Source organism: Talpa occidentalis, unplaced genomic scaffold (assembly GCF_014898055.3).
Source record: "Talpa occidentalis isolate TD23 unplaced genomic scaffold, MPIMG_talOcc4v2.1 talOcc4.16, whole genome shotgun sequence".
Lineage (NCBI taxonomy): Eukaryota > Metazoa > Chordata > Mammalia > Eulipotyphla > Talpidae > Talpa > Talpa occidentalis.
This window is the reverse complement of record NW_023601653.1, coordinates 3,969,472-3,997,229: the sequence shown is the minus strand read 5'-3', so window position 1 is coordinate 3,997,229 and position 27,758 is coordinate 3,969,472. Positions and strand designations below refer to the sequence as shown.

Here is a 27,758-nt window from a genome sequence, read left to right as displayed (position 1 = left end):
GTGCTTCTGACTGTACCCAGTGCTTGTATAAATAAATAAATAAATCTTTAAAAAAAAAAAAAAAAGGAGGCTAAAGTGGGCCTCCCTGGTGGCACAAGGGGTTAAGCGCAGCACTGTGAGCTATCCGCAGCCTCTGCTGCATGAGTTCAATCTCTGGCCAGAGCTGACCCACATGGCACAGCAGACCTCTCCTGTCTCACCCACTGCTTCCCTCAGCAGTGTATTTCAGTAGATCTGCCTGTTCTGTTCCCCACTCTGTCTCTGGCAAGTCCTCTCATCATTCCCCCGCACCTCTGGCCTGTACTCCAGATCTTGTATGCATAAATAAAACTTAAAAAAAAAAAATCCAAAAATGTTGAGGTATAGTCATCATTGATTAGTATCTACTACCAAGTCCTAGGAAATTTTACTTACTATAAAACTTGCATGAAAACTAAAACCTAAGAGTAACATTTATCTCAGATTACATCTATTAGTATTTAGAAAATTAAAGTTATATCCCAAATAAAATACTTTATGTAATATCTCAAAGGAAAGTAACCAAAGGAGGGCCTCCCCGGTGGCGCAGCAGTTCAGCACTGGATTGTGAAGCTGCCAGTTCAATCCCAGGCTGCTCCCCAGCCACCAGAGCTGCCGGTTCAATCCCAGGCTGCTCCCCAGCCACCAGAGGAGGGTCCCACATGGCGCGCAGACCTCTCCTGCCAACCCGCTGCTCCCCTCAGCAGTGTACCTCGGTCCTTCCGCCTGCTCTGCTCCCCGCTCTGGCTCTGGTGAATTCTCTCATCCTCCTGCACTTCTGACTGTACCCAGTGCTTAAATAAATAAATAAATAAAAGTAACCAAAGGAAACAATCTGTGTCATGTTCAGTGTTATAAATTTTTAATTCTAAAATTAGCCCAAGATCAAGCTTTCTTTTTCATCAGAGGATCATCAACTCCAATTTCCTGGCTGCTAATTTGCTTATGATCAGTAGCAACCAGAACAAAACAACATGGGGGTAGGGTCATCTCCCACAACCCATCTGTTGCCCTTTCTTGCTGGCCTGATTCTGGCTCATCTTTTCTCCACCTCACCCCTCATTTGGGCTGCATGCCTTCTGCTGGTGCCCAGCGGCACATATAACGAGCAGCAACAGCACAAAATGTGTTAAAGAAATGGAAGAGCCGAGGCAGATAGCTGCTGCTAACTCTAAAGGTATGTACTAGGGCCACCCTGGTGGCACAGGGGTTAAAGACACAGTGCTATCAAGCTACTGCCAGCCACTGCAGCACGAGTTAAATCCCTGCCAGAGCTGACCCACATGGTACAGTGGACCTCTCCTGTCTGGCCGGCTGCTCCCCTCAGCAGTGTATTTCAGTCAATCCACCTGTTCTGTTCCCCACTCTGTCTCTGATGTATCCTCTCACACACCCCCACCTCTGGCCTACACCTCAGTTCTTACATGAATAAATAAATCTTGAAAAAAAAAAAAAGGCATGTACTAGCAGGATTCTTTATTATGATCCATGACAAAGAGCTGGTTTCACACAATTAAACGATATGGTTATGAAAAAGAAGTTTCTTTACATAAATTGTTTTTAATCAACTAATGAATCTTCTTTTATTTGAACAGATATTTACATTTTCCTCGATTTACTCTCAACACAGTAAACCAAAATCCTCAAAAAGTCTTACTGCCTAAAAAGACACACATATAAAATATGACATGAGAGAATTTGAGGACAATTTTCTTAGAGCTTATTACATATACACTAGGTAGGAACAGTAGAAGATGAGGAAAACATCCAGTCTTGTCTAACTAGTTACCACTTATTCTCGTCACTACCACCCCAATCATCTTCAGATGTCTTAAAAACTACTCAGACTTCTACAGATGGCAAAGAAAAGGCCTTCCTGCTCTCTCCCTCTCTTAGAAATTCACTAAAAGCATGCAGTACAAGAAATAAATATAAAATTAATCTCAAAACAATGGAAAGTACAAAGAGCGGCACTGCAGACTAAAAAGGTCTGTAAATTCTCTGACCTTTTTCCCCCTTGATAGGTGGGATCCATTCTTCTCCCCTACCCCCACCCCAAACCTCAGCTAGCCTGTGACTGCCTTTACCAAGTGGACTACAGACAAAATACTATTTTCTGGGTCTACATTCTAAGAAGGTTGGCAGCATTTACCTTGGTCTCTTGAAGCCCTGCATAAGAAGTAAGCCCATGTAAGAAGTTTAACTACTCTGCTGGAGAGACCATAAAAAGAAGACAACACAGAAAGGAAGAGGAATCCAGCTGAGACCAGCCTTTCAAAAGGGTAATCCAGTCTGGCAGATCACTTGTACCAATTCAAGTCAAAGTCATAGGGGATGTATGGAGAACAGGAAGGTGAGTCTGATTCCAGGAAATAGGAAGTGGCATGATCAACCCATGTTTTAGAAAATTAATCTGGCAGTGGAGTAAAAAAAGAATATGAAGTTGGGGAGGGTGAGTAATGAGGCTACTTCATTAGGCAAAGTATAACATGTTGAGATTCCGATTTGGAATAGTAAATCTAGAAAGAAGGAAACTACCACGTAACGTGGATTCACACCTGGCACAGAGCAGGAACTCAAATCTTCGTTGAATTAATGTTGAAAGAGTGAGACAGAATTTATGTGAGATAAGATGCGCTTGTGTTTGGTTGTGGGGAATGAGAGGAAGAGAGGTGTCCAAGGTGACTCCACAGTTTTAAGCCAAAGTGACTACTAGAATGGTGATTGTGAAATGGAAATGGAGAAGAAAGTAGAAGGAATTTTATCTGAAGGAATGATGAGTTTGATTTTGGATGTGGACCCAAGAGCCAAAGCCCAGTAAGAGAAACATAATTTGAGTTTCCATTAGGTAAATGAGAAGGAAAACAAGAAAATGAAGGTAGAATGATAGAAACAAAACAGAATTTAAGAATAGGAAGAAAACAAACAAAACAAAAAATTAGAGAAAGCAAGAGAAAGAGGCAGAGGTATGATATAAGGAAATGATAAGTTGTTATCAAACTTAATATAACTTGGGACTCCTCATGTCAGACTTCCCACTTTGGGTGTTAGAACATCCCTTTGACTCCTAAAATTACCACATACAGTGCAGTATCTAATTACATAGCAGTACTCTCAACTCATGATTTTCGCTGTAACTTTAGAGTGCTGAGGGGCAACCAGATGGCCCCAAATCTAAAGACACAAGTAAGCTCCAGGGCTTATATGAGAGGACATGAACTTACCAACTGGAAGCAGCAGAAAAAAATAAAAACAGATGAAAGTAAAATATGTATCTTATTTCTAGATTCACCTCCTTTTGTATCGATCACCTCTCTGCATTCTCAGCAAGTCCCTGCCAGATAGTCACCGCTTCAAACAATGGTACTGGACACACACAGGAACAATTTCCCTTAACCAATTGACACCAATTGCATTTCTGTTTATGTCACCCAAGCCTTCTGGGGTGGACCTAATTTCCATTAATTCACTCAACATATACATATTGATTAGGCACTGTTCTAGGGCCTGGGAGTAAAACAGAAAATATCCCTGCTTTAATGGAGCTTATAGTGAACAGGACAAAAATAATACACAATAAAAGAATTTCAGATAATTATCAGCATTACGGGTGGGGGTCATTTAGATTAAATGGTCAAGAAAGGTCTCACTGAGGAGGTGACATCTGAGCTGAGACTTGAATAAAAAGTTGAATAAAAAGTCAACACTTAGGGCCTCCCCTGGTGGCGCAGGCGGTTGAGCGCCACACTGTGAAGCTGTCCTCGGCCTCTCCAGTGCTGGTTTGATCCCAGCCGGCTGGCGAGGGTCCCACATGGCATGGCCGACCTTTCCTGTCTCACCCACTGCTCCCCTCAGCAGTGTATTTCATCAGTCTGCCTGTTCTGCTCCCCGCTCTGTCTCTGGTGAATCCTCTCACCCTCCCACGCTTATGGCCTGTACCCTGGTTCTTGTATAAATAAATAAATCTTTAAAAAAAAAGTCAACAATTAAAAAAGCACTTAGTATATATGAAACATTTTATGTGTATGTATTCAGTTGTTACAACACTACTTACATTATCCAATATTTTACAATTGAGGAAATCAATTGAGAGGTTAACTTGAGAGGTTAACTTGAACAAAGATAATCAGATTTCTGAACCCATGCCCATAACCAATACACAAATGAATGTTACCTGAATTTGACAAGAGCAGTCAGAAGTGGAGTGGAAACAACCTGTACAAGTTTAAAGGCCATGAGATGGAAATGAGCTTGACATCTTCAATGAAGTAAAAGACCAGCATGGCCAGAGAGCACAACAGAAGTATATTCTACAAAAATCTGGATGCCACTAGAAGTTTTAAGCAATGGGGTGATATGATACAAGTATGTTTGTAAAAGATCACTTTGGCAACTGTATAGAGAATGATTATAAAGAAACTTGTGCACCTGTAGCCTGCATCCTGACTGAGTTTGGTATAATTTACCACTCTACCTGACTCCCTCACAACCACTGCAATATTTTGAGGAAAAGCTATGATATGTGATCTGTATCTTACTACATCACATCACCAAGTTTGGTGCTATGACCTTAAACAAGTAACCCTGAATAAAAAACTAATTGCTGCTATCTGTTCTGTTACCCTACAGAGTCTTATGAAAAGATGTTCTAGAAAGTAGAGTTTAACTACAAGGTGATATTTTGTTGCAAATTAAACAGATATCTGACAATTTAGTCCTAGTCCTACCACTAAGACCCTCTCCCCAAGAATAGGTAGCTTGAAATTTAAAACACTATTTTGGCAATATGTCTTTGTTATATTCCCTGCACTGTATCAAGCCCCAAACACTACAGATATACTTTCTGTATGATTCCAAGTCCCTCTTCTATGGTGTTCAAATGATTTCAAATTTTTAAATGTGGAATTCTATTTCTCTTTGGAAATTTCCTAAGAGAGAGTGATGGATATTTATAAGGTCTTCTAATAAATTTAAATATGATCTGAACATATTATATTTGTATATTCACCTACAAAAGTATGTAATCCATCATGGGAAGTTAGGAATTCTATCACTACTATTTTTTTTTTTAAAGATTTATTTATTTATACAAGAACCCGGGTACAGGCCAGATGCGTGGGAGGGTGAAAGGATTTACCAGAGACAGAGCTGGAAACAGAACATGCAGACTGACGAAATACACTGCTGAGGGGAGCAACGGGCGTGACATACCTTGCCATGTGGGATTCTCGCCAGCCGGCCGGAATCAAACCAGCGCTGCAGAGGCTGCGGACAGCTTCACAGTGCGGTGCTCAACTGCCTGTGTCACCAGGGAGGCCCACATCACTACTACTCTTACACCAAAACCCTATACCCCAATAAATCTGGGCAACCTAAAATGTTCCCAGACTATAGTACAGAAAATCTGTCATGGTGATTCCTTCTAGGTATGAATAATATGAAAAAGATTAGTTATTTATAAACATAATGACTTTGGAATGAAAAACCTGTTGAGACAAACCTCACTTCAGATGAAGACAGGCAGCAGGTGGGGGGAGGGAAGGCATTTATAGTCTGTGCTTTGTCTCTACACTACAATGGGCATTTGAAGAAAAGCTCTTTTTCAGTGCCAAAGCCTCATATCCTTAGGTTTCCCAATGAGTTCTCCTCCCCATACTTAAGAAAATGCCCTCTTCACAGAACGAGTCATGAATATTTTCTTAAATTCTTGGTCAAATATTTTTGAACACTGGTAATGATGTCTTGCCAGTGAAAAAAAGAAAGAAAACTGTAGCAATTTTGTAGGAGCATTCAAATCCAGCAATCCACACTCAGCCAATGTGTATTCAAGACTAGTGTCTCAATGGGTAGAGCAGAAAAGGCCAGGTCTACAGCCCCTAGATACCGACAAGTGCTACAGTAAGGGACCCTCAAGACACATACACACCTGTGGACAGCACTGCAGCATTAAAGCTGAAATACCACAGTATATCACCAGCATATTCATCAGTTATCCTTCTACTAGACTTTATTTATAATAGCTAGCTTATTAATTAAATGACTCTACTTTGGCAATATCAGTTACCTAAAAGTACTGGCTCTTTATTTTTTTTTTTAAACTTTTTTTTTTTTTATAGAGGCATGTTTATTTATTTATTTATTTGTTTGTTTGTTTTGTTTTGTTTGTTTGTTATTCATGCACTGGATACAGTCAGAAGTGCGGGAGGGTGAGAGAATTCACCAGAGCCAGAGCGGGGAGCAGAGCAGGCAGAAGGACCGAAGTACACTGCTGAGGGGAGCAGCGGGCGGCAGGAGAGGTCTGCGCGCCATGTGGGACCCTCCTCCGGTGGCCGGGGAGCAGCCGGGGATTGAACCGGCGCCGCAGAGGCCGCGGGCAGCTTTGCAACCCAGGCTCAACCGCTGCGCCACCGGGGAGGCCCCGTACTGGCTCTTTAAAAGTGAGGAACCTTCATAGTATATGGTGCAAAGTTTGTGTTTAAAATACATTTTCAGTTTCTCATGGTCATTAAAGGCTTCAATTTAACCTCTAAAAACATAGTAAATCTCAGCAATTTAAATAAAACAGTTCCTAAGTTATGGCTCATTATTATTCCCTGCTGACAGCCTCTTGCTTCAAATAAAATCACACTTAAAGTCATTATTTCTAAAAAAGGGGCTGAGATTTTCTGATGGTATAAAATGTAAGACACCAGTAAATATTTTAAATTTAGTACAATTATATATAAAGTTTTAAAATAAAAAGGGATGGGCCTCCCCGGTGGCGCAGCGGTTAAGCACTGGGTTGCGAAGCTGCCCGCAGCCTCTGCAGCGCCGGTTCAATCCCCGGCTGCTCCCCTCAGCAGTGTGCTTCGGTCTTTCTGCCTGCTCTGCTCCCTGCTCTGGCTCTGGTGGATTCTCTCACCCTCCCGCGCTTCTGACTGTACCCAGTGCTTGTATAAATAAATAAATAAATCTTTTTTTTAAAAAAAAAAAAATAAAATAAAATAAAAAAGGATGAGAGAGTAGAAGCAAAGAAAAATCCATTTCCCAAACAAAGCAAATAATAGAAATGTTCTCCAAAGCACTGTGGGAATTTCTACCTTACAGCAGTATCTAAGAGCAGTTACTGTAGAGTTTGTAAAATGCTTATACACATAAAGCAGCAATGCAATGCATTCTGAAAGCATCTGTGCAGCATTAAGTATGATGTGGATAACAAGAGGAAAAAAAAGAAAAAACAGGTAAATGTACACCAGCATGAAAATCTTCAAATATCTCATTGGTGGCCTATCTTAAAAGGGAAAAGTTCTATATCAACCAAGGAGAGAGGCAGCACACTGGTTAGCTATAAAAGAAGAAAACACCTGAATGTAATAACACGTAAATCTTACAGGGCATGGTGGGGGGGAGGGGGGACGACACAGGGGGAAGAGAACTGAGTGTTTTTAACTATCAAAGAGTGTACTGGAGGGCCTCCCTGGTGGCGCAGCGGTTGAGCACTGGGTTGCGGGGCTGCCCGCGGCCTCTGCAGCGCCAGTTCGAGCCCCAGCTGCTCCCCGGCCACCAGAGGAGGGTCCCACATGGCGCGCAGACCTCTCCTGCCGCCCGCTGCTCCCCTCAGCAGTGTACTTTGGTCCTTCTGCCTGCTCTGCTCCCCGCTCTAGCTCTGGTGAATTCTCTCGCCCTCCCGCGCTTCTGGCTGTGCCCAGTGCATGTATAAACAAACAAACAAATAAAGCATAAAAAAAAAATTAAATTAAAAAAAAAAAAAAAAGACTGTACTGGAACCCCACCTGGATCGCTATAGCAGGCACTGGAGGCTGTTGTCCAATATCCACTTTCCCCTTCTTCCTTAGTAGCAGAATACCTGAGCTTTAGCTAAGTGCATGCCAGAATGAAGACTACATTTCCCAGCCTCCACTACAGCTAGGTGTGGCCATGGAACTGAGTTCAAGCAAACAGATCATAAGTAAAAGTATTAAGTGTGATTTCCAGGAAAAACCCAAAAAGCAACTGAGTGTAATATTCTTTGGGATCCTTCTTCCTGCTGACTAGAATGTGCAGGAGGGAGCTAGAATGCAAGCGGCCATCACAGACTGTGAGGAAGAAGTCACAGGTTGAGAATAGAACAAAAGAAAGAGACTGGCTCCCCGATACTCTGGAGTGCCATATCAGTCCTGTGTTACCTGTCTCTTCACTTCTTTTATGTAAGAGAAAAGTTAACTTTTATCATATTTAAAGTCACTATTTTACTTTTTTTGGGGGGAGGGCCTACAAACAAACATAATGCTAATTTAAAATTTGGTGCCAGGAGTAGTACACTTCATGAGAAAGACCATAACACATGTGCTACTGGCTTAATAAAGTGGTAGTTGGTGAGTCCTTAGCTACTGAAGACTGAAAAGCTGGTGATCACTGTTGTGCAGTGGCATAGCCACTGCCTTCCATAGCTTTAGGGAAATCACAGGAAACATTCAGTATGTTGCACAGGCAGCTGCTGCTTGCAGCCTTCAACAAAATTATACCAGAGAGGTAAAACTCAGACCAGACAAGTTAGTAAGCAGCAGAGATGAAAGGAATATAGCCTTGCTAAAGAGAGTGTACTCTTTCCTGTCATCTGCAATTTAAAGTTGACTAAAACCTCTCTGGACCCATATAGAATAGAAAAAGCAAGCCACTTCTACACTGCAAAGTGATGCAGTTAAAAACAATGGCTGCCAAGGGGAGTTAAGATTGAGATGTGCATAGGGGCCTCCCTGGTGGCACAGCGGTTGAGCACTGGGCTGCAAGGCTGCCCACAGCCTCTGCAGCGCCGGTTCAATCCCCGGCTGCTCCCCAGCCACCGGAGGAGGGTCCCACATGGCGCGCAGACCTCTCCTGCCACCCACTGCTCCCCTCAGCAGTGTACTTCCTCAGTCTGCCTGTTCTGTTCCCTGCTCTGTCTCTGGTGAGTCCTCTCACCCCCACACCTCTGGCCTGTACCCCAGTTCTTGTGTGCATAAATAAATAAATCTTAAAAAAAAAAGTGAGATGTGCATAGAAAGGCTATAAACCCAACTACCAAAACAAAAGGGGGTAGAATGGGGTTGCCATCTCTCAGAAGCCAGTTGTTTCTGACAGCCTCCCAATAATTGCCCTTAAATTAGGGGGGGTGGACAAGGACAAGGCACAGAGATAAGTAAAAGGCCAGTCATTAGGCTTAAAAACAATGCTTAATCCAAGAATTTATTCCTCTGTATACAAAGGAATACAAAGTCTTCAAATTTCCTATACAGTAGCACTTAGTAATTGCTATGGACCAGTGACTTTTATGCTACTAATTCTTTCCTTTTTTATAAATGGTAATTTTTTTATTGCTCTCATTCTATTTCTATCATACACTAATTGTTTTGGGAACAGTTACATTGTCTTTTAACTACAGGTCCTGAGCCATACCTGACTGAGAAGACTAAACATACAGACGACCTGAGCTTTGAGCTGAATGCAATAACCAAATGAAACACTGAAGCAGTCTCTCTTGGGATGAGGTGAATGTATTGCATGTATGAAAAGAAAGGAAGACACGCATCTTAGTCCAACCAAAGGGGTGGACTATAGTTAAAACATAAAATCCTAATTATAGCCTCAAATCCATTCTCCTCTTCTTTCTTAGTAAACAAGACTCAGGCACATGGTGAGCCAGACTAATGACTACAATTTCAGCCTCACTGGAAATCAGGAACAGTCCTACAATAACATTCTGACCAGTAAGCTATAAGGAAGTATATAAATATCCTATACAACTTCTAGGAAGTATGGCTAAAGGGAGAAGGCATGCCTTTCTTCAGCCCTCCCTCTTCCCTGTTGCCCCTAGACTGTACGACTGGAGCTTAAACAGCTGTGTCCAATTTTACAATAAAAAATGCCAACCTGGTGGCACAGGAGTTAAAAGTCTCAGGCTATCAAGCTATCTCCAGTCACTGCAGCATGAGTTCAATCCCCAGCCAGGGAGCTAATCCCCATGGTGCAGTAGATCTCTCCTGTCTTGCCCGCTGCTCCCCTCAGCAGTATATTTCGTCAGTCTACCTGTTCTATTCCCCGCTCTGTCTCTGGTGAATCCTCTCACCCTCCCGCGCATCTGGCCTGTACCCTGGTTCTTGTATAAATAAATCCTTAAAAAAAAAAAATGTCTAGCAGATACAAATGAAATAACACATCAATATATAACTATTTCCTCTAAATGGCTACAAGAAATATCAAAACAGGGCCTCCCCTCATGGCGCAGGTGGTTGAGCACAGCACTGTCCTCAGACTCTGCAGCGCCTGTTCAATCCTGGCCGGCGAGGGTCCCACATGGCGTGGCAGACCTGTCCTGTCACGCCCACTGCTCTCCTCAGCAGTGTATTTTGTCCATCTGCCTGTTCTGCTCCCCACTCTGCCTCTGGTGAATCTTCTTCACCCTCCCACACATCTGGCCTGTACCCAGTGCTTGTATAAAAAAATAAATCTTTTAAAAAAAAAAATCAAAACAGTTCAAGACAGTGACACTCATATTATCTACCTATGCTTAAAAAACTGCAATATTAATGAACATTATATATTTCAAAAATACATACATGTGAAAGTTTGCAGTACTGTGCCTAACCTTTTGTGGGCATTCAGTGTCAGCTCCTTTCTTTACATTAATTCTTAAGAGTATTTTCATGAAATAATTCTGTTAACTATTACCTGAATATAAAGCAGGAGAATAGAAAGATAATTTCCTGACTGACCACTCAAGGTAGACCTTGAAAATTCAAGCCACCAGATGATGATATTGGGATTCCATTGCAGGTTAAACTTGAATCTGTTTCTCCAACCTTGCTTCTAAACAGCTATGGACCACATTTCCAAGGACCACATTTTTCCTGGCAGCAGTGTATTAACAGCACCTGTTCTTTATGACCAAAAGTCAGCCTCAAGAGCCTATGCTATTCTAAGAGCAGGTGCAGCGAGCGTCCAAAGACTGTCATCAACCCACAGAACCCCAGGCATAAGTTCATGGATCACCTGGTCATCCTCCATCTATCAAGTTCACTGCACCGGAGAACAACGGGGTCTCCACAAACCTAAGAGCTACATCAGCCAGTAGCAGCCCTTACCCTGACAGGAAATGTCCTGACAGAAACAGGTCTGCAGAGCTGTGTGAAACCACTGTCTACAGCTCTTTTAGTGGGTGCCTGACACAGGACCGACAAATGAGCCAAAGTCATATCTGGTATACTTTTGTTCAGGCTCTGGAGCTTAAGACAGGAGCTAAGAATGCTGTGTCAAATCAAACTCTAGTGGTTACAGATGGACAGAGTCTGTCATCATTAAAAAAATTTATAGTTGCCAGTAACAGCCTGGCTACTGTCATGACAGGCCCTTTGTTGCATTTAGTCTACCATTCACATAAGCTACTGAATGACCAGGAAAAAATAATCCTATCACTACCCTCCACTCCCCACAAGCTGGTTTACATGGTGGTCGCAATACTAAAGTTTCTGCCAAGAACTGGATCATGGAAAGTGTGTGAGTGCATGGCTCTGTTCTATGACCACCAAAATTTTAAATTTATTGTGTTGTTTCTTGGCATTTGACACATTCTAACAAAACAGTAGATGTCCACAACATTATATAAACTATGACAGACTATACTGGGACCATAAATGAGACTGCAAAAGACAGTGTTTCCCTAAACAATAGCCAAATCTGATCTCTTCAAGTTGAGCAGAACTGAAAATACTAACACTTTAGGAAAGGAGGTAGGAAAGAGAAAATAAACCTGAGACCTACCTTGTTTATAATTCCCACAAACAGGTGAAATTCAATTCCATGCCAACCATATCTTGTGTTCACTAAAATACAAACAGAAAAATAAAAGTTCATGCAACATAAGCAGCTCTTCCCATTCTTTTTTTTAAGATTTATTTATTTATACAAGCACTGGGTACACTCAGAAGCACAGGAGGGTGAGAGAATTCACCAGATCCAGAGTGGGGAGCAGAACAGGCAGACTGACGAAGTACACTGCTGAGGGGAGCAGTGGGTGCAGCAGGAGAGGTCTGCACACCTTGTGAGACCCAGGGATCGAACAGGCACTGCAGAGGCTGCGGGCAGCTTCGCAGCCCAGCATTCAACCACTGCGCCACCGAGGAGGCCCAGTTCTTCCCATTCTTAAAGGGCTTTTAGCTTCAAAGGTAGGAAGTTACTTCTTCCATCTATCCTTTTCACCCAACCTTCACAAGTGGTTGAGCTATGTCACTGGCAAAAAGGTCCAGATAGATGGAGTTAAATAATAGGTAAGGGGTCTCCCTGGTGGCACAAGGGGTTAAGTCCCAGCACTATGAGGCTGTCCACAGCCACTGCAGTACGAGTTTGATCCCCGGCCAGGGAGCTGACCACATGGCCCAGCAGACCCTTCCTGCCTCATCTGCTGCTCCGCTCAGCAGTGTATTTCAGTCAGTCTGCCTGCTCTGTTCCCCACCCTGTCTCTGGAGAGTCCTCTCACCTCCCACACCTCTGGCCTGTACCCTAGCTCTTGTATGTATAAATAAATAAATCCTTAAAAAAATAAATACTAGGTTAAGACTAATTGAGCATATATTATATGCTAGGAACTGTTCTAAGTTCTTAAATATACCAATTAACTTAATCCTCAAAACAATCCTGTGAGATAATTACTCTAATTCATTTTATATCCAAGTAACAATTGACATACACCTCTGAAAATTGTTTTTATTGATGTTAAATAATGCTTTTAAAATAAGTGTAGGCAATCTCAACCACTGTATCTGGGCTGCCTCAATGGTTGCTATCTATAAATGTTCCATAGTCATCCATTCATTATGTATTTCCTGACTCCCCACAACGTGCTTAGTGCTGTACAAAGTACTAGGGAAGATTCCTTCTTTGCCCTTAGGAATCAAGACATAGTTGGGGAGAGCAGACTAAACTACAGGGAACAGTTGAGAACAGAATGCCCTCTTATGAGATACCCTCTCTGTGCAATTTTTCAGTAAAAAACAATACCCTTTGGGAGAGGGAGGAAAGATTCATAGAAGAGGTGCCTTAATGCTGGACCTTTAAAAGTTGGTTGCATGGGGAAAGAAAGGAGCAAGGCTCTTCAGGCAAGGAAACAACAGCAACAAAACCATGGCAGAAGGGACAGGACACGGCATATCTGAGGTCCTTCACACTCTGATCCCCCAGCCTTGCTAGCCTCTGCCCTGGTCACTGATCTTCCTCCTCCTCCCCACCAGCCAGACCAAGCTTCCCAATACTAGGACTTAAAACCTCTGATAATTTCACTGCTTCTCTTATTACTGGGACTGTTCTCCTCCCTTTCCCCTGGTGGGTAACACGAAGTAACGTGGAAACACATCTTAATATATGGCAGGCACTCAAAATAAGGCTGTTGTAAATATTATTATTATTAAAGAGCCAACATTTTTCTGAAGTCTGTGTGATTTCCCAGAGTTATCTGCTCACCACTCTACCACACTCACATGGCATCTGTCCATCTCTCCATTAGAGCAGTAAAATATTGTATTGTCCCCAGGTTTCCTTTTTTTTCTTTCTCTCCTGCTAGTCAGAGCAGGAAGCATGTTTTATAAAACTCTATAACCCTCCAGGCCTAGCACTGTGTCTGGCGCATAACAGGTGCCCATTTAGATACTTGTTGACTAAAGGTCCAATTAGGCCATTCAAATTTATAAAGTGAACAACAATATATTTCTTCTAAAGTCAGCTTCTTCAATACATTTACACGATTCAGTTTGTCAAAGTCTACTGCACTTTTACTAAATTTCATAAATGTCACTAATAATTACACCAGTAATTCATGAACAAAAAGTCAAAGTGGACTCACTAAAAACTGATTTATTTGCTTCACAACAAAACAAGGTCTTGATCCATGCCAACAGAGAGGAGAAAGTAATTGAATTCACTTACAATTTAGACACTGGCTGGTGACCTCTCTCACTGAAATGGTGCCACACTTTGTATGCAGTATGTATGTTTATATTGGCTTCAGTCAGGGATCATAGTGGTTACAAGTTTAGAAGTCCAATCATAAATCCAAGGTTTATTTATAGAAACTTTCCATATGGAAGGAGTTTAAGAAGTAAAACAGCAGTCTTTTTCCCTGCCGAAAGCAGAAGGCAGCAGATGCCAAAGGAACAAACCCTCTCCAAACTCTGCTCTTGGCAGTGCTTAACGCAGGGAAAGAAACGTGCAGGGCAAGCAAGAGCCTTGCTGAAAATCAGTCACCCAGAACAACAGGCATTTTGAATGTCTGTGCTATTCAAGACTGAAGTATTAATTTTATATGTGCCCATGTTCATTTAAAGCACATTTGTGGTCTGGAACTTAAAAAATGTTCTAACGTGCTAGTCTGTCCACATATTAATCTAGTCAGCCAGGTTTGAACATGCCAAGCTTAAAATACTCCCTACATCATTATGCAAAGGTATAATGAGCTCAGTCTTTTATTCTCAGGAAAAGGAACTTAGTGGAGAATGATTAAATGTATTATGATGGAAGCTATAACAGAAAAAGTCAACTCCTAGATAGTGAAGAGTTACTTTTTTTTTTTTTTAAAGATTTATTTATTTATTTATTTATACAAGCACTGGGTATAGTCAGAAGCGCGGGAGGGTGAGAGAATTCACCAGAGCCAGAGCGGAGAGCAGAACAGGCAGAAGGACCGAAGTACACTGCTGAGGGGAGCAGCGGGCGGCAGGAGAGGCCTGCACGCCATGTGGGACCCTGACCCGGCGGCCGGGGATCGAACCGGCGCTGCAGAGGCTGCAGGTAGCTTCGCAACCCAGTGCTCAACCACTGCGCCACCAGGGAGGCCCTGAAGAGTTACTTTTTAAAACAGCTGAATGAAAATAAGATTCAAGTTAATGACAGGTTTTTTTTTTTTTACATTTATTAATCTCAAAATGAGACCCTGGATTTTTAAAGTTCTCAGAGAATATATTTTGAACCTGATTTCTACATGAGACCATTTTATAAAAAGGTTGTATTAGTCATTCTCTGACTAAGTCGCTTTAGAATCCAAGTCTAGCTTACTTTATATTGAGTTATATTTTCATATGATGGGATTGTAAGCAAAGTTCTTTTATCTGTTTTAGAGAAATGTCAAGAAAATCTGGAATGACTAAATTTTTATAAGTAAAGCTCAAAAATTGACACATCCAACCCTTTATTTTCAGTAGGGGAACCAGAACAGAGAGGGTTCAATGACTTGAGAACAGAAATCTGGGAACAGAATCTGATTACTAGTCCAGTGAATTTTATTTTCCTACATACTAGCAAACACACTGTTGATTTAAAATAGAAAATGTTTTAGAAATTAAACAGAAGTTTAAATACTTATACCCTTTCCCTAACTAAAAAGAATTAGGTATGTGTGCCCTAAAGATTAGGAAATGATACCCTTTAAAAGATTGAGCAGTGAAAAATCATAGCAGTTATTTTCATGGCTTTCAGCTCAATTCATGCTCTCATAGAATCTCTACTGGAAGTTCGGCTTTAGAAAGTTTTCCTGACATTCCAAAGAGGATGTAAATAATTTTTATAATCTAAGAGATTATCCCATCTTCTAGAAAACAAACTTCCCACAAAAAAAAAAAAAGACTTCATACAATCCAGAATCTTCTTTCAAATAAGCATTTTTTCCTGAAATATTGCCATTTTCGCATCTTAATGGCGAGGGTGGGAAGCTGCAGAAAGTTAAAAAAAAATTTAACAAAAAATAGAATGGGGGGGGTGAAAGGAAAGGAAACAGGTTTGGTACTGGTATTTAAAAAAAGGCAAAATGGGCCTCCCCGGTGGCGCAGCGGTTGAGCGCTGGGTTGCGAAGCTGCGCGCGGCCTCTGCGGCGCCGGTTCGATCCCCGGCTGCTCCCCGGCCACCGGAGGAGGGTCCCACATGGCGCGCAGACCTCTCCTGCCGCCCGCTGCTCCCCTCAGCAGTGTACTTCGGTCCTTCTGCCTGCTCTGCTCCCCGCTCTGGCTCTGGTGAATTCTCTCGCCCTCCCGCGCTTCTGACTGTACCCAGTGCATGTATAAACAAAACAAACAAAGAAACCAGCAAACAAATAAATAAAGCATGCCTCTATAAAAAAAAAAAAATAAAAAATAAAAAAAGGCAAAACCCCACAATTTCCAATTACATGAATCAACTAGTAGTTTTAAAGCAGTCTTTTTTTTTTAAGGCATTGGGGTACATATTCACTATAGCATGACAAAGACTGAGACACCTAGGATGAAAAAAAACTTAAATATCATTCTACCTGATTATTCTTCATTTTGCTCTTTCTTCAATTTCCAGAGAGAGACAGACATTCAACCTAAATACATTCAGTAAGGCACTAGAACATACACAATACTTCACAAATAAAAAACTAAAACCTTAAACCTTCCACTCATAAGAGTTATCAACTCTGGGCCTCTCCTGGTGGCGCAGCAGTTGAGCGCTGGGCTGCAAAGCTGCCCGCAGCCTCTGCAGCACCTGTACCATCCCCGGCCGCCAGCAAATGTCCCCCATGGCGTGACAGACCTCTCCTGCTGCGCCCACTGCTCCCCTCAGCAGTGTATTTTGTCACTCTGCCTGTTCTGTTCCTCTGGTGAATTCTCTCACCCTCCTGCGCTTCTGACTGTACCCAGTGCTTGTATAAATAAATAAATAAATCTTTAAAAAAAAAAGTTATCAACTCTATCACAGCTCCAGTTGTACCTTCCTCTGCCAGCACCTCAAAAACAAACCATGAAAGTATCTTCCACTTCACTGTGCAAAATGATTCAGATGCTGCAGCTCTAGTTCAGATAAAGCTATCACCTTTTTATACTGCCAATCAAAATCCATTTTATAGTTTTTCAAGTATTGAAACAAGATCTATTCTCTTATGTGAGTATCCAAGCATTATCAGTGGTTATTTGCAGAGATGACAGACAGAGAGCAAACCACAACAAAGTTTCTGTCATACATGGACTCAAAGAAGAAAAAGCCCATGAATTCTTATGTAACAGAGGGGGAATTTTTAGACCTCTAATCTGGGGTCCTCCCTGGTGGCGCAAGGGGTTAAGCATCACACTATGAAGCAATCCACAGCCTCTGCAGCATGAGTACAATCCCAGGCCAGCAGGGGAGCAACCCACGTGGCGAAGCAGACCTCTCCTGTCTCGCCCACTGCTCCCCTCAGCAGTGTGTTTCAGTCTGCCTGTTCTGTTTCCCACTCTCTCTAGTGAATCCTCTCATCCCACTGTATCTCTGGCCTGTACCCCAGTTCTTATATGCATAAATAAATCTTTAAAAAAAAATTTTAAAAAGATTTAAAAAAATATGACTTGAACACCTCTGTAGCTAGTCTTAAATAACTATGTACATTTGTTTTCTTTTTAAGTTATTTATATTTATTTATGCATACAAGAACTTGGGTGTAGGCCCAGTGAGAGGATTCATCAGAGACAGAGTAGGAGCAGAACAGGCAGAATGACTGAAATACACTGCTGAGGGGAGTAGCAGGTAAGACAGGAGAGATCTGCTGCACTTTGTGGGTCAGCTCCCTGGCCAGGGATAGAATTCAGGGTGCAGCAGTGATAGCGCTGAGACATAACCCCTAGGCCACCAGAGAGACCCCATTTCTATTTCCTTAAGCAGAATAAAATGGACATTATTCCATGCTTTTTCCGTAGTTATTTTAATTTTTCAAAGTAGGCAATATATAACGATGGCTTAAAAAAAATTTAAAGAGGGCCTCCCTGGTGGTGCAAGGGGTTAAGACGCAACCTATGAAGCAATCCACAGCCACTGCAACATGAGTTCGATCCCTGGCCAGGCAGCAACCCACATGGTGCAGCAGACCTCTCCTGACGTGCCCGCTGCGCCCCTCAGCAATGCATTTCAGTCAATCTGCCTGTTCTGTTCCCCATTCTGTCTCTGGTGGATCCTCCCACCACCACCCCCATGCCTCTGGCCTGTACCCCACTCTTATATGCATAAAAAATCTTTAAAAAAAAATTTAAAGAGTACAATAAGAAGTGAAAAATAGTTCTCTCTCCCACCCCAGCCCCCTTGTACTCCTTTCCTGAAACATTTTCAAGTCTAACATTTTCTTAATGATTAAATGACTCTCCCAGACTTATTTACAAATGAGGCTACAGGAGGAGCCGAAAGACTGGCTATCACACTAGCAGAGGGAGCACATCGCCACAATCACTGACTCTGAGCATCTGCGTGGAGACCTCCCTTCGGCAAGGCACCAACAGCACCTCTGTAGCTCGCCTTGGCACCCTCCTTGCGCATACTCACACTCACACAGCCACACCCAAAGCAAAGTAGAGGGTTCTTGGGGGCAGGGGACTTAGCCAAATATGTATTACATAAACAATGATCATTTTAACCAACTGTGAACTATACATGCCAGAGGCAGTAAGTGTGCTCACAATGTTGGGGAACCATCAACAGCATCCATTTTCAAAACATTTTCATCAACCCATATAGAAACACAATAACCATTAAACAATAACTCTGGGTTCTGCTCTCCCTACCCCTGGTAACATCTACTCTATACTCTCTATAGCTTTGCCTATTCTGGCTAACTCATGAAGTGGACTCATGTAATAGCTCTCTCTCTTTGTCTGGCCTCTTTGTTTAGCACAATATCTCTACTGTTCATGTATGTTGTAGCATGTATTAGAATTTCATTCCTTTTTAAGACTGAATAATATTCTAATGTACAGATCATATTTTATTTATCCATTTGCCAGTGGAGGGCCATGTGGGTTTCCATCATTTGGCTGTGGTGAACGCGCCTGTACAAGAATCTTTAAGTTCCTTCTTACAATTGTTTTGGGTATATACTTAGAAGTAGAATTACTGGATCCTATGGCAAATTTATGCTTAGCCTTTTGAGGAACCATAAAACTTTTCTTCAGTGGCTGTGCAATTTCATATTTTCGCGACGAATAGACAAGGTTTCCAGTTTCTCCTTGCAGTTTTTGGATAATGGCTACTATCCCCAATGGGTATAAAGTGGTCTCTCACTGTGGTTTTCTTTCTTTCTTTTTTTTTTTTTAAGATTTATTTATTTATTTATACAAGCACTGGGTACAGTGAGAAGCGCCGGAGGGTGAGAGAATTCACCAGAGTCAGAGCGGAGAGCAGAGAAGGCAGACTGACAAGGTACACTGCTGAGGGGAGCAGCGTGCGGCAGGAGGGGTCTGTGCGCCATGTGGGACCCTCGCCCGGTGGCCGGGGATCGAACCGGTGCTGAGAGGCTGCCGGCAGCTTTGCAACCCAGCGCTTAACCGCTGAGCCACCAGGGAGGCCCTCTCGCTGTGGTTTTCAATCCACTCAGAGGAGGAGGTTCCTGTGTCTAAGACCACGAAGCATTCTGTACTGGGAGAAGGCCCTGTGGCATCAGTGATGCCTCACCTCACACAGAAATGTCTTCTCTGGCTCGCCATTGGATTCTCGAGACCACCCTTCATTTAGTGCACTAGTCACTGATCCTATGACACCTACTGTGGCCACTCTGCCTTCTCTGCTTTTCTCATATGTCCGTTCACCTGTGCTTTTTGGTTTTCTTCTCAAAAAGTGTTGATCTATTCAGAACCACACATGGCCAGTTTGACCAACATACTCCTTCAACTTCTGGAAACTCACAGCACTAAGGGTACTTTAAGGCTTCTCTGGAATTGTCAACAGTGCTCAAAAATCCTCTCTTGACCCAGATTTTCTCTTGGTTTTGTGCTCGGCACTCTTAGATGTTTGAAAATGACAGAATGTTGACCAAGGTTTTAACGGTAGGCATGTTTGTGTTGAAGTCTACCTGCATTTAAGCAGTTTGCAGATAGATAAATCCACTGAACTCACTTCTCAAAAATAACACAACAAAGATGATAAAATTACAAATAATTTTATAAGTAACCTACAATAAATTGTTATTCAGCTGTCAACAGTGCCTGGGTTTAAGAGAAAGATGAATCCAAAGTTTTGACCAGAGAAACTAAAATGAAATGGATCAGTATTTAGTGAATGAATGGTTTAAAGCAGATAATATGGCAGCAGAGAACAACTGTGGGATTTGGAGTCCATCTGGATTTACATCTCAGCTCCTACTTTAATTAAGCATCTAATCTCAAGCTATGTTGCTTAGCTTCTCAAAACCTCAGTTTCCTCGCCTAAAAAAAAAAAAAAAAATAGATGTATAATACCTAACCTATCCTGCAGAGTGACCATGAAGACATGTTTTTGGTGGTCTGTTCAAGTATATAAACTATATTGTTGATACTGGCTCCAGTACCCAGGAAGCATGGATTTAGCAAAAGAAACAGTTCAACAGCTCAAAACTCATTCATTCATTTATTCAACAATTATGTAGTAAAGACAAATCCTGCTCTTGAGGAGCTTATATTCTAGTAGGGGGAGGAAGATAATAAAAATAATATAAGAAGTAAACTATGTAGATCTTAAAATATAATGAATGTTTAGAAAGAAAAACGGATCAGATGAGAATAATGGGAAGCAGAAGTATTGGGGGCAGAAGAATTAAAAATTTTTATAAAGATAATGAGGATGACTCTGAAGCCAAGATCTGACAGTGATGAGAGATTTAGCCATGCAAATATCTAGGGGAAGACATTCCAGACAGAAGGAACAGCCAATGCTAAGGCTCCAAGGCAAAAGCAGGAAGTGCAAGAAGGTTAACATGACTGAAGTCAAAGAGGTTAATTAAGACCAGAACATAAAGGCCATATGGGCTTTTACTCAGAGTAGAATAGGGAGCAGCTGCAGAGTTTCTGCAGGGAAATGACATGATCTGACTCAGGTATAGAAAGCATGAGTCAGGCTGCTGTGCTGAGAATAATGATCAGAAGCTGAGTGAGCAGTTAAGAGCACTACAATAATCCAGGCAGAAGAGGACAGTGGCTCAGACCAGAGTGGCTAACAGTAGAAATGGTGGGAAGTGGTTAATTTTGGATATATTTTGAAAGTAGATCCAACAAGTATTCCTGGCAAATATGTGGAGTATGAGAGAAAGTGAGTTCAGAGTTTTGACCAGCAAAAGAGTAGAGGCACCAGAAATAATACAGGGAAAGCTGCTGGTAGGGAAAAAGCAGAGGAAAATGAATAGTTTACTTTCAGTCCTGGGTATGTTCTCTGATACAACTGGCTTTCCAACCTTTCTAACAGGTAACAAGGGTCAGGTTGATGAAATAGTGGTTTTAAACATTTCTATTTTACTATCTTTTTTTAAAAGATTTATTTATTTATTTATTTATGCATACAAGAGCTGGGGTGTATGGGCCTCCCTGGTGGCGCAAGGGATTAAGCACTGCACTATGAAGCAATCCGCTGCCTCTGCAGCACTGAGTTTGATCCCTGGCCAGCCAGGGAGCAACCCTCATGGCAAGGCAGACCTCTCCTGTCTCACCCACTGCTCCCCTCAGCAGTGTTTTCTGTCAGTCTGCCTGTTCTATTCCCCACTCTGTCTCTGGTGAATCCTCTCACCCCCCCACCCCCCACATCTCTGGCCTGTACCCCAGCTCTTGTACGCATAAATAAATAAATCTTTAAAAAAAGAGCTGGGGTGTAGGCCAGAGGTTGGCGGGGGTGGTGAGAGGATTCATCAGAGACAGAGTGGGGAGCAGAACAGGCAGACTGACTGAAACATACTAAGGGGAGCAACAACAAGACAGGAGAGGTCTGATGTGCCATGTGGGTCAGCTCCCTGGCCGGGGATCCAACTCATGCTGCAGTGGCTGCAGATAGCTTCAAAGTGCTGAGACTTAACCCCTTGCACCACCAGGGAGGCCCTCCATTTTACTATCTTATGTGAGATGATAAACGGAAGGCTTAATTTGGTCTAGAACCTACAGTTTTATAAGAAATTTCAGTAGTTACAATATTCATGAAAAAAAATATTCATAATGTGGCTTGATGCTGTTTAATTTCCAAAGCCTGACCACATCCTTTAATGGTTAAAATTCATTCTACCTCATAGTCACATGTTTGAAGGTCAAACCACAGTAAATGAAGAATAAATCAGAATGAGCACACCTGGCATCTGCTATCAACTTAAATTCCTCATCCTAACAGCAACTGGAGAATTCTAATGACCTTAATATGACTGTCCACAGTCTGACATGCTCTTCTTGCACTAAACACAAATTATTCTCTTCTTCTGTTCCCTGGAAAGTCCCAAAAGAAGAGAATGGCCAAGAGTCTGGAAAGAAACATCCATGAAGAACAACAGAGAGCAGGACTAGCATTATTCCCACATTATGGGTCAAGGCCACTTTGCAAAATCACAACATTTCAGGATTGGAAAAGGATCAAGATATGGCAACAAGTATTTTCCAAGCGATCAGGTGCTAGATGATAAGGATATACAGATGACAAAATCCCTATTCAAGGCAGTGTGTGCTAAATACAATTAACTACAAGATAGGATTAAAAGAGTGAGTTTTCAGATTAAAGCAACATAGGGGGGGGCCTCCCCGGTGGCGCAGCGGTTGAGCGCTGGGTTGCGAAGCTGCCCGAAGCCTCTGCGGCGCCGGTTCGATCCCCGGCCACCAGAGGAGGGTCCCACATGGCGCGCAGACCTCTCCTGCCGCCCGCTGCTCCCCTCAGCAGTGTACTTCGGTCCTTCTGCCTGCTCTGCTCCCCGCTCTGGCTCTGGTGAATTCTCTCACCCTCCCGTGCTTCTGACTGTACCCAGTGCTTGTATAAATAAATAAATAAATCTTAAAAAAAAAAAAAAAAAAAAGCGACATAGGGGGGCCTCCATGCTGGCACAAGGGGTTAAGACGCAACACTATGAAGCTATCCACACCCTCTGCAGCAGGAGTTTAATCCCCAGCCGGGGAGATGACCCACATGGTGCAGCAGACCTCCCCTGTCTCCCCACTGCTCCCCCTCAGCAGTGTATTTCAGTAGATCTGCCTGTTCTGCTCCCCACTCTGTCTCTGGTGAATCCTCTCACCCCCCGCATCTCTGGCCTGCACCCCAGCTCTTGTATGAATAAATAAATCAATCTTTTAAAAATAAAGTGACATGGGGTCACCACATCCATCATCTCCTTCAGATCTTACATGTAGAAGACTCATGCAATGCTCGCGCTCACAGGGCTGAACTTGCAGCCTCTTTTTTTTTTTTTCTCTTTTTTTTTTTCTTTAATATTTATTTATTTATTTATACAAGCACTGGGCACAGTCAGAAGCGCGGGAGGGTGAGAGAATTCACCAGAGCCAGAGCGGGGAGCAGAGCAGGCAGAAGGACCAAAGTACACTGCTGAGGGGAGCAGCGGGCGGCAGGAGAGGTCTGCGCGCCACGTGGGACCCTCTTCCGGTGGCCGGGGAGCAGCCGGGGATCGAACTGGCGCTGCAGAGGCTGCGGGCAGCTTCGGAACCCAGCGCACAACCGCTTGCAGCCTCTTAGAATCAGGGTTTTGTTCACTTATGTGGCTGATTAAAGAGTTAAAGTTGGTTATGATCACTCATATATACAGAGAAAAACACACAAAGAAACAAAACGAAATGAACTTTTAGCCTAGAAAACCAATTAGCTGCTACGGAAGGAAAGGAGATCGGTGAATGCAGTATAAGGGAACTACTGCATGGGGAGGGGCAGAACTGGACTTCAGCGATAAAGTTAACGTAGCATACAAGCATGGTGATTTCTAATGATACACGCCTGCAATATACATAATGCTACAATGCAATGTTATTTCAATTTTAAAAAAATAGCAACTGGGGGCCTCCCCGGTGGTGCAGCGGTTGAGCGCTGGGTTGCGAAGCTGCCCGCAGCCTCTGCGGCACCGGTTCGATCCCCGGTTGCTCCCCAGCCACCGGAGGAGGGTCCCACATGGCGCGCAGACCTCTCCTGCCGCCCGCTGCTCCCCTCAGCAGTGTACTTCGGTCCTTCTGCCTGCTCTGCTCCCCGCTCTGGCTCTGGTGAATTCTCTCACCCTCCCGCGCTTCTGACTGTACCCAGTGCATGTATAAACAAACAAACAAATAAATAAATAAATAAAACATGCCTCTATTAAAATAAATAAATAAATAAATAAATAAATAAAGTTAAAAAATAGCAACTGGGAGAAAAAAGGTACTTATGATCATTCCACCCCCTATTCATTTCTTTTTTTTTTTAATTTTTTTTTTTTAAATAGAGGCATGTTTTATTTATTTATTTGTTTGTTTGTTTGTTTTGCTTATACATGCACTGGGTACAGTCAGAAGCATGGGAGGGTGAGAGAATTCACCAGAGCCAGAGCAGGGAGCAGAGCAGGCAGAAGGACCGAAGCACACTGCTGAGGGGAGCAGCGGGCGGCAGGAGAGGTCTGCGTGCCATGTGGGACCCTCCTCCAGTGGCCGGGGAGCAGCCGGGGATCGAACCGGCGCTGCAGAGGCTGCGGGCAGCTTCGCAGCCCAGCGCTCAACCGCTGCACCACCGGGGAGGCCCCCCTATTCATTTCTTATGCACAAAAAAACTAGAATCATAAGAAAACATTGTTCTGAACAACCACTCTGTCCAATCTCCAAACTTTACAAGATAGTACTCCATCACTTTATTTGCTGGAAGCAAACAATAGTGCCTTTTCTTCTCTTCAAAGGGAAATTTTTAACCTAGGCTATTTACAGAGGTCTAGGTTACAACTTTAACTTGTGGAATAAAACGAACCATAATCACTTCCAATGTCACATGACTCTTCCTCTGGCCCAAGTTCTAAACCTTCTACCTCACAAGGCTTAGGAGTCTTTCTAGCTCTAAGTTTTCTGGCAACCTTTTCATTTTACTGCTAATTGTGACTCTGAGGAATTCACCCACAAGGAACTACAGGAATTTACTCTATTAAACCACAAACTATATTTCATTTTCATTTTCCAGATGAAAGTTTAAAAGTCTGTAATGCACAATGTCAAAAAGTGTCATCTGTCTTTAATCATCTCCAAAAGAAAAAAAACTCATCTCTGATAGGAATTTTCACTTATTGGTAACCCTTCTCTAGCCAACAAAAACATACATACTTAACTACCATAACATTCTAGCAAAATGCTGTTATCTCAGCAATTACAATGGAGTATATGCTTTCAATAGTGAGTCAGGCTTTGGGCGTGGTTAAGCACATGGAAATTCACCAGCTGGCATCTACAATTAGATTCAAGGAGACAAATGGAATTTTTGTATCAGGTTTTTCCAAGAGTTCACTAGTTCTTAAATTGATTATACCTCTCTGAAGTATTTACAAATGAAATGATATAATGTCTGGGATTTGATTTAAAATACTGGGGAAGAAAGGAGGATCAAGGTTAACAGACAAGATTAGTCATGTGTTCATAACTGCTGAAGGTCTAGGTCAGTGGCTCATTTTGTTATTTTATATGTGTTTGAAATTTTCCATGAAAAGGATTTTTTTAACTTATGATGTGGTAAAAAGAAAGAACCAAGTGATTTTAGGACCAATGAGTTCCACAATGAAAACTGCTCATTTCTTAAGATATACCCCAATTCTAACAGGTGTTTCTCACTGAACAAATATTTACTGAGCACAACTACCATGTGCCAGGACACCAAGCCAACTGCTAAGGATACAAGGAATCCAGCAGGGAATCTGTTATCATGAAAGAGGCAGGCAAGTGGTGCCATAAACCAAACAAGAGGGAGAGCACATCCAACTGCGGCCTCTCAGGAGAGACTCCCAGGCACCATCCAAGTTCACTCTGAAAGAGTCAACCCAAAGATTTAACCCTTTTTTTAAGGGGGGGGGGAATCAATGTTAACCTTTGCTGTCTTATGTACACAGATCATCAAATAAATGACTGTTGGGGGAGGGGAGATGTTATGTATATTAAAAGAAAATACCCTGTTCTTTTATAAAATATCCATTTCTCTAAAAGGAGAAATCACCAAATTGTCATTCATTCAACAAATATTTATTAAAAATCTACTACATGTCAGCATATGCTAGGCACAAAGGATGAAATAGTCTCAACCCTGAACCCTTTATAATTTAGAAGCATAAGACAAAAAAAGAGTAAACAAGCCTTCAGACAGAAAATTACAAATTTCCCCAAATGCAAAGGAAACAAAGAAATGATGACTTTCTGAGCAGAAAAGTATCTACTTTTTTGGAAAAAAAAAAAGATTTATTTTTATTTATTTATACAAGCACTGGGTACAGTCAGAAGCGCGGGAGGGTAAGAGAACTCACCAGAGCCAGAGCAGGGAGCAGAGCAGGCAGACTGAAGTACACTGCTGAGGGGAGCAGCGGGCGGCAGGAGAGGTCTGCGCGCCATGTGGGACCCTCCTCTGGTGGCCGGGGAGCAGCCGGGGATCGGCGCTGCAGAAGCCACGGGCAGCTTCGCAACCCAGCGCTCAACCGTTGCGCCACCAGGGAGGCCCAGAAAAGTATCTACTTTTTAGACATAGCAATAAGGTAAACTGAAAGAACTAAGTAAAGAGCACGGGATGATAATGCATCAACTAAAGGGACAAGGAGGTGGTTAGATCAGCATAGATAAAGCATGCAGGTAATACAGATCATGGAAAGAAATTTAGATTTTATTCTCAATGCAATGGGAAAACTTTGGAGTTGATGGATTTAAGCAGCTAAGTGATTTAAGCAATATTTGTGTTTTTCAGATCATTCCTGCTGCTCTGGATTGAAAGAGTAATTTTTTAATAATATATGTGGCACACCACCCCATAAAGAGATTCAGTGGATCATGTGAAACTAAGTTTGCTCCCTTGAAAATCTTTCCCTTCAAACCACTCCACAGCAGCTTTGGCAGCCTGTGTATAGCACTGTCTTTGGGCTTTCCTGTTTCCTTGTCCAAACAGATATGGATCATGGGTTGTCAGATTCTCCTGTTCATCTTAACAACTCTACACTGATTAAAGAAGCCTATCAGATCATCTAGTCACAATGTCATTTAATCCTTGCACATAAAATCGCATTGTTTACATCATCCTGTTTACATCATGAGGATGTAAAGATGGGCCTTGGACCTCCCTGGTGGCACAAGGGAGCTTGCGCACTATAAAGCTATCATCAGCCTCTGCAGCATGAGTTCCATCCCCGGCCAGGGAGCTGACCCACATGGCGCAGCAGACCTCTCCTGTCTCGCCCGCTGCTCCCCTCAGCAGTGTATTCAGTCAATCCACCTGTTCTGCTCCCCGCTCTGTCTCTGGTGAATCCTCTCACCCCCGGTACCTCTGGCCTACATCCCAGTTCCTGTATGCATAAATAAAATAAATCTTTATGAAAACGGGCCTATTCAATCCCCGGATGCTCCCCGGCCACCGGAGGAGGGTCCCACATGACGCGCAGGCCTCTCCTGCCGCCCGCTGCTTCCCTCAGCAGTGTACTTCTGTCTACCTGCTCTGCTCTCTACTCTGGCTCTGGTGAATTCTCTCACCCTCCTGTGCTTCTGACTGTACCCAGTGCTTGTATAAATAAATAAAAATAAATCTTAAAAAATATATAAAATAAAATAAAATAAAAAACAGGCCTAGATCAAGATCTGGATCTTCACCCGGCTCGCTCCTAGCCCATTCCACAGCATCCTCCTCCCTGCCCATCTCTGCTCATGCCTCCATAATCAAATCCCCTCTCATTCTCTGCCCTGGTTATCAGGCCACTCATGCTCTGGTTATCTCCTGGTCTAGAGTCCTGCTCATAAACACCCATACCACTGGCATGGTCCTGTCAGAATTAACTCTGCTGCCCATAACTGCTGCTC

At 42.7% G+C, this 27,758-nt stretch overlaps 1 protein-coding gene and 1 long non-coding RNA gene across 5 annotated transcripts in view; one reads left to right on the top strand and one right to left on the bottom strand.

Moving 5' to 3' along the window:
• The window catches only part of LOC119247234 (uncharacterized), an 89,225-nt gene extending 62,310 nt beyond the window's left edge, over positions 1-26,915 (top strand). The window contains exons 3-4 of one of the 3 annotated variants that reach the window (XR_008552117.1): positions 9,419-9,524; positions 26,659-26,915. This is a non-coding gene — a long non-coding RNA (uncharacterized LOC119247234). Of the gene's footprint in view, positions 1-9,418; positions 9,614-9,649; positions 9,736-26,658 lie in introns of those variants that run through there. The other 2 variants (XR_005125684.1, XR_005125683.2) reach the window with 2 other exon arrangements.
• Positions 1-27,758, bottom strand: part of MRTFA (myocardin related transcription factor A) — a 140,791-nt gene that overhangs the window by 110,229 nt on the left and 2,804 nt on the right. Inside the window, exon 2 of one of the 2 annotated variants that reach the window (XM_037513500.2) lies at positions 11,794-11,855. In XM_037513500.2, the coding sequence (XP_037369397.1) occupies positions 11,794-11,855 (62 nt within the window). Of the gene's footprint in view, positions 1-730; positions 838-11,793; positions 11,856-27,758 lie in introns of those variants that run through there. The other variant, XM_054696021.1, reaches the window with a different exon arrangement.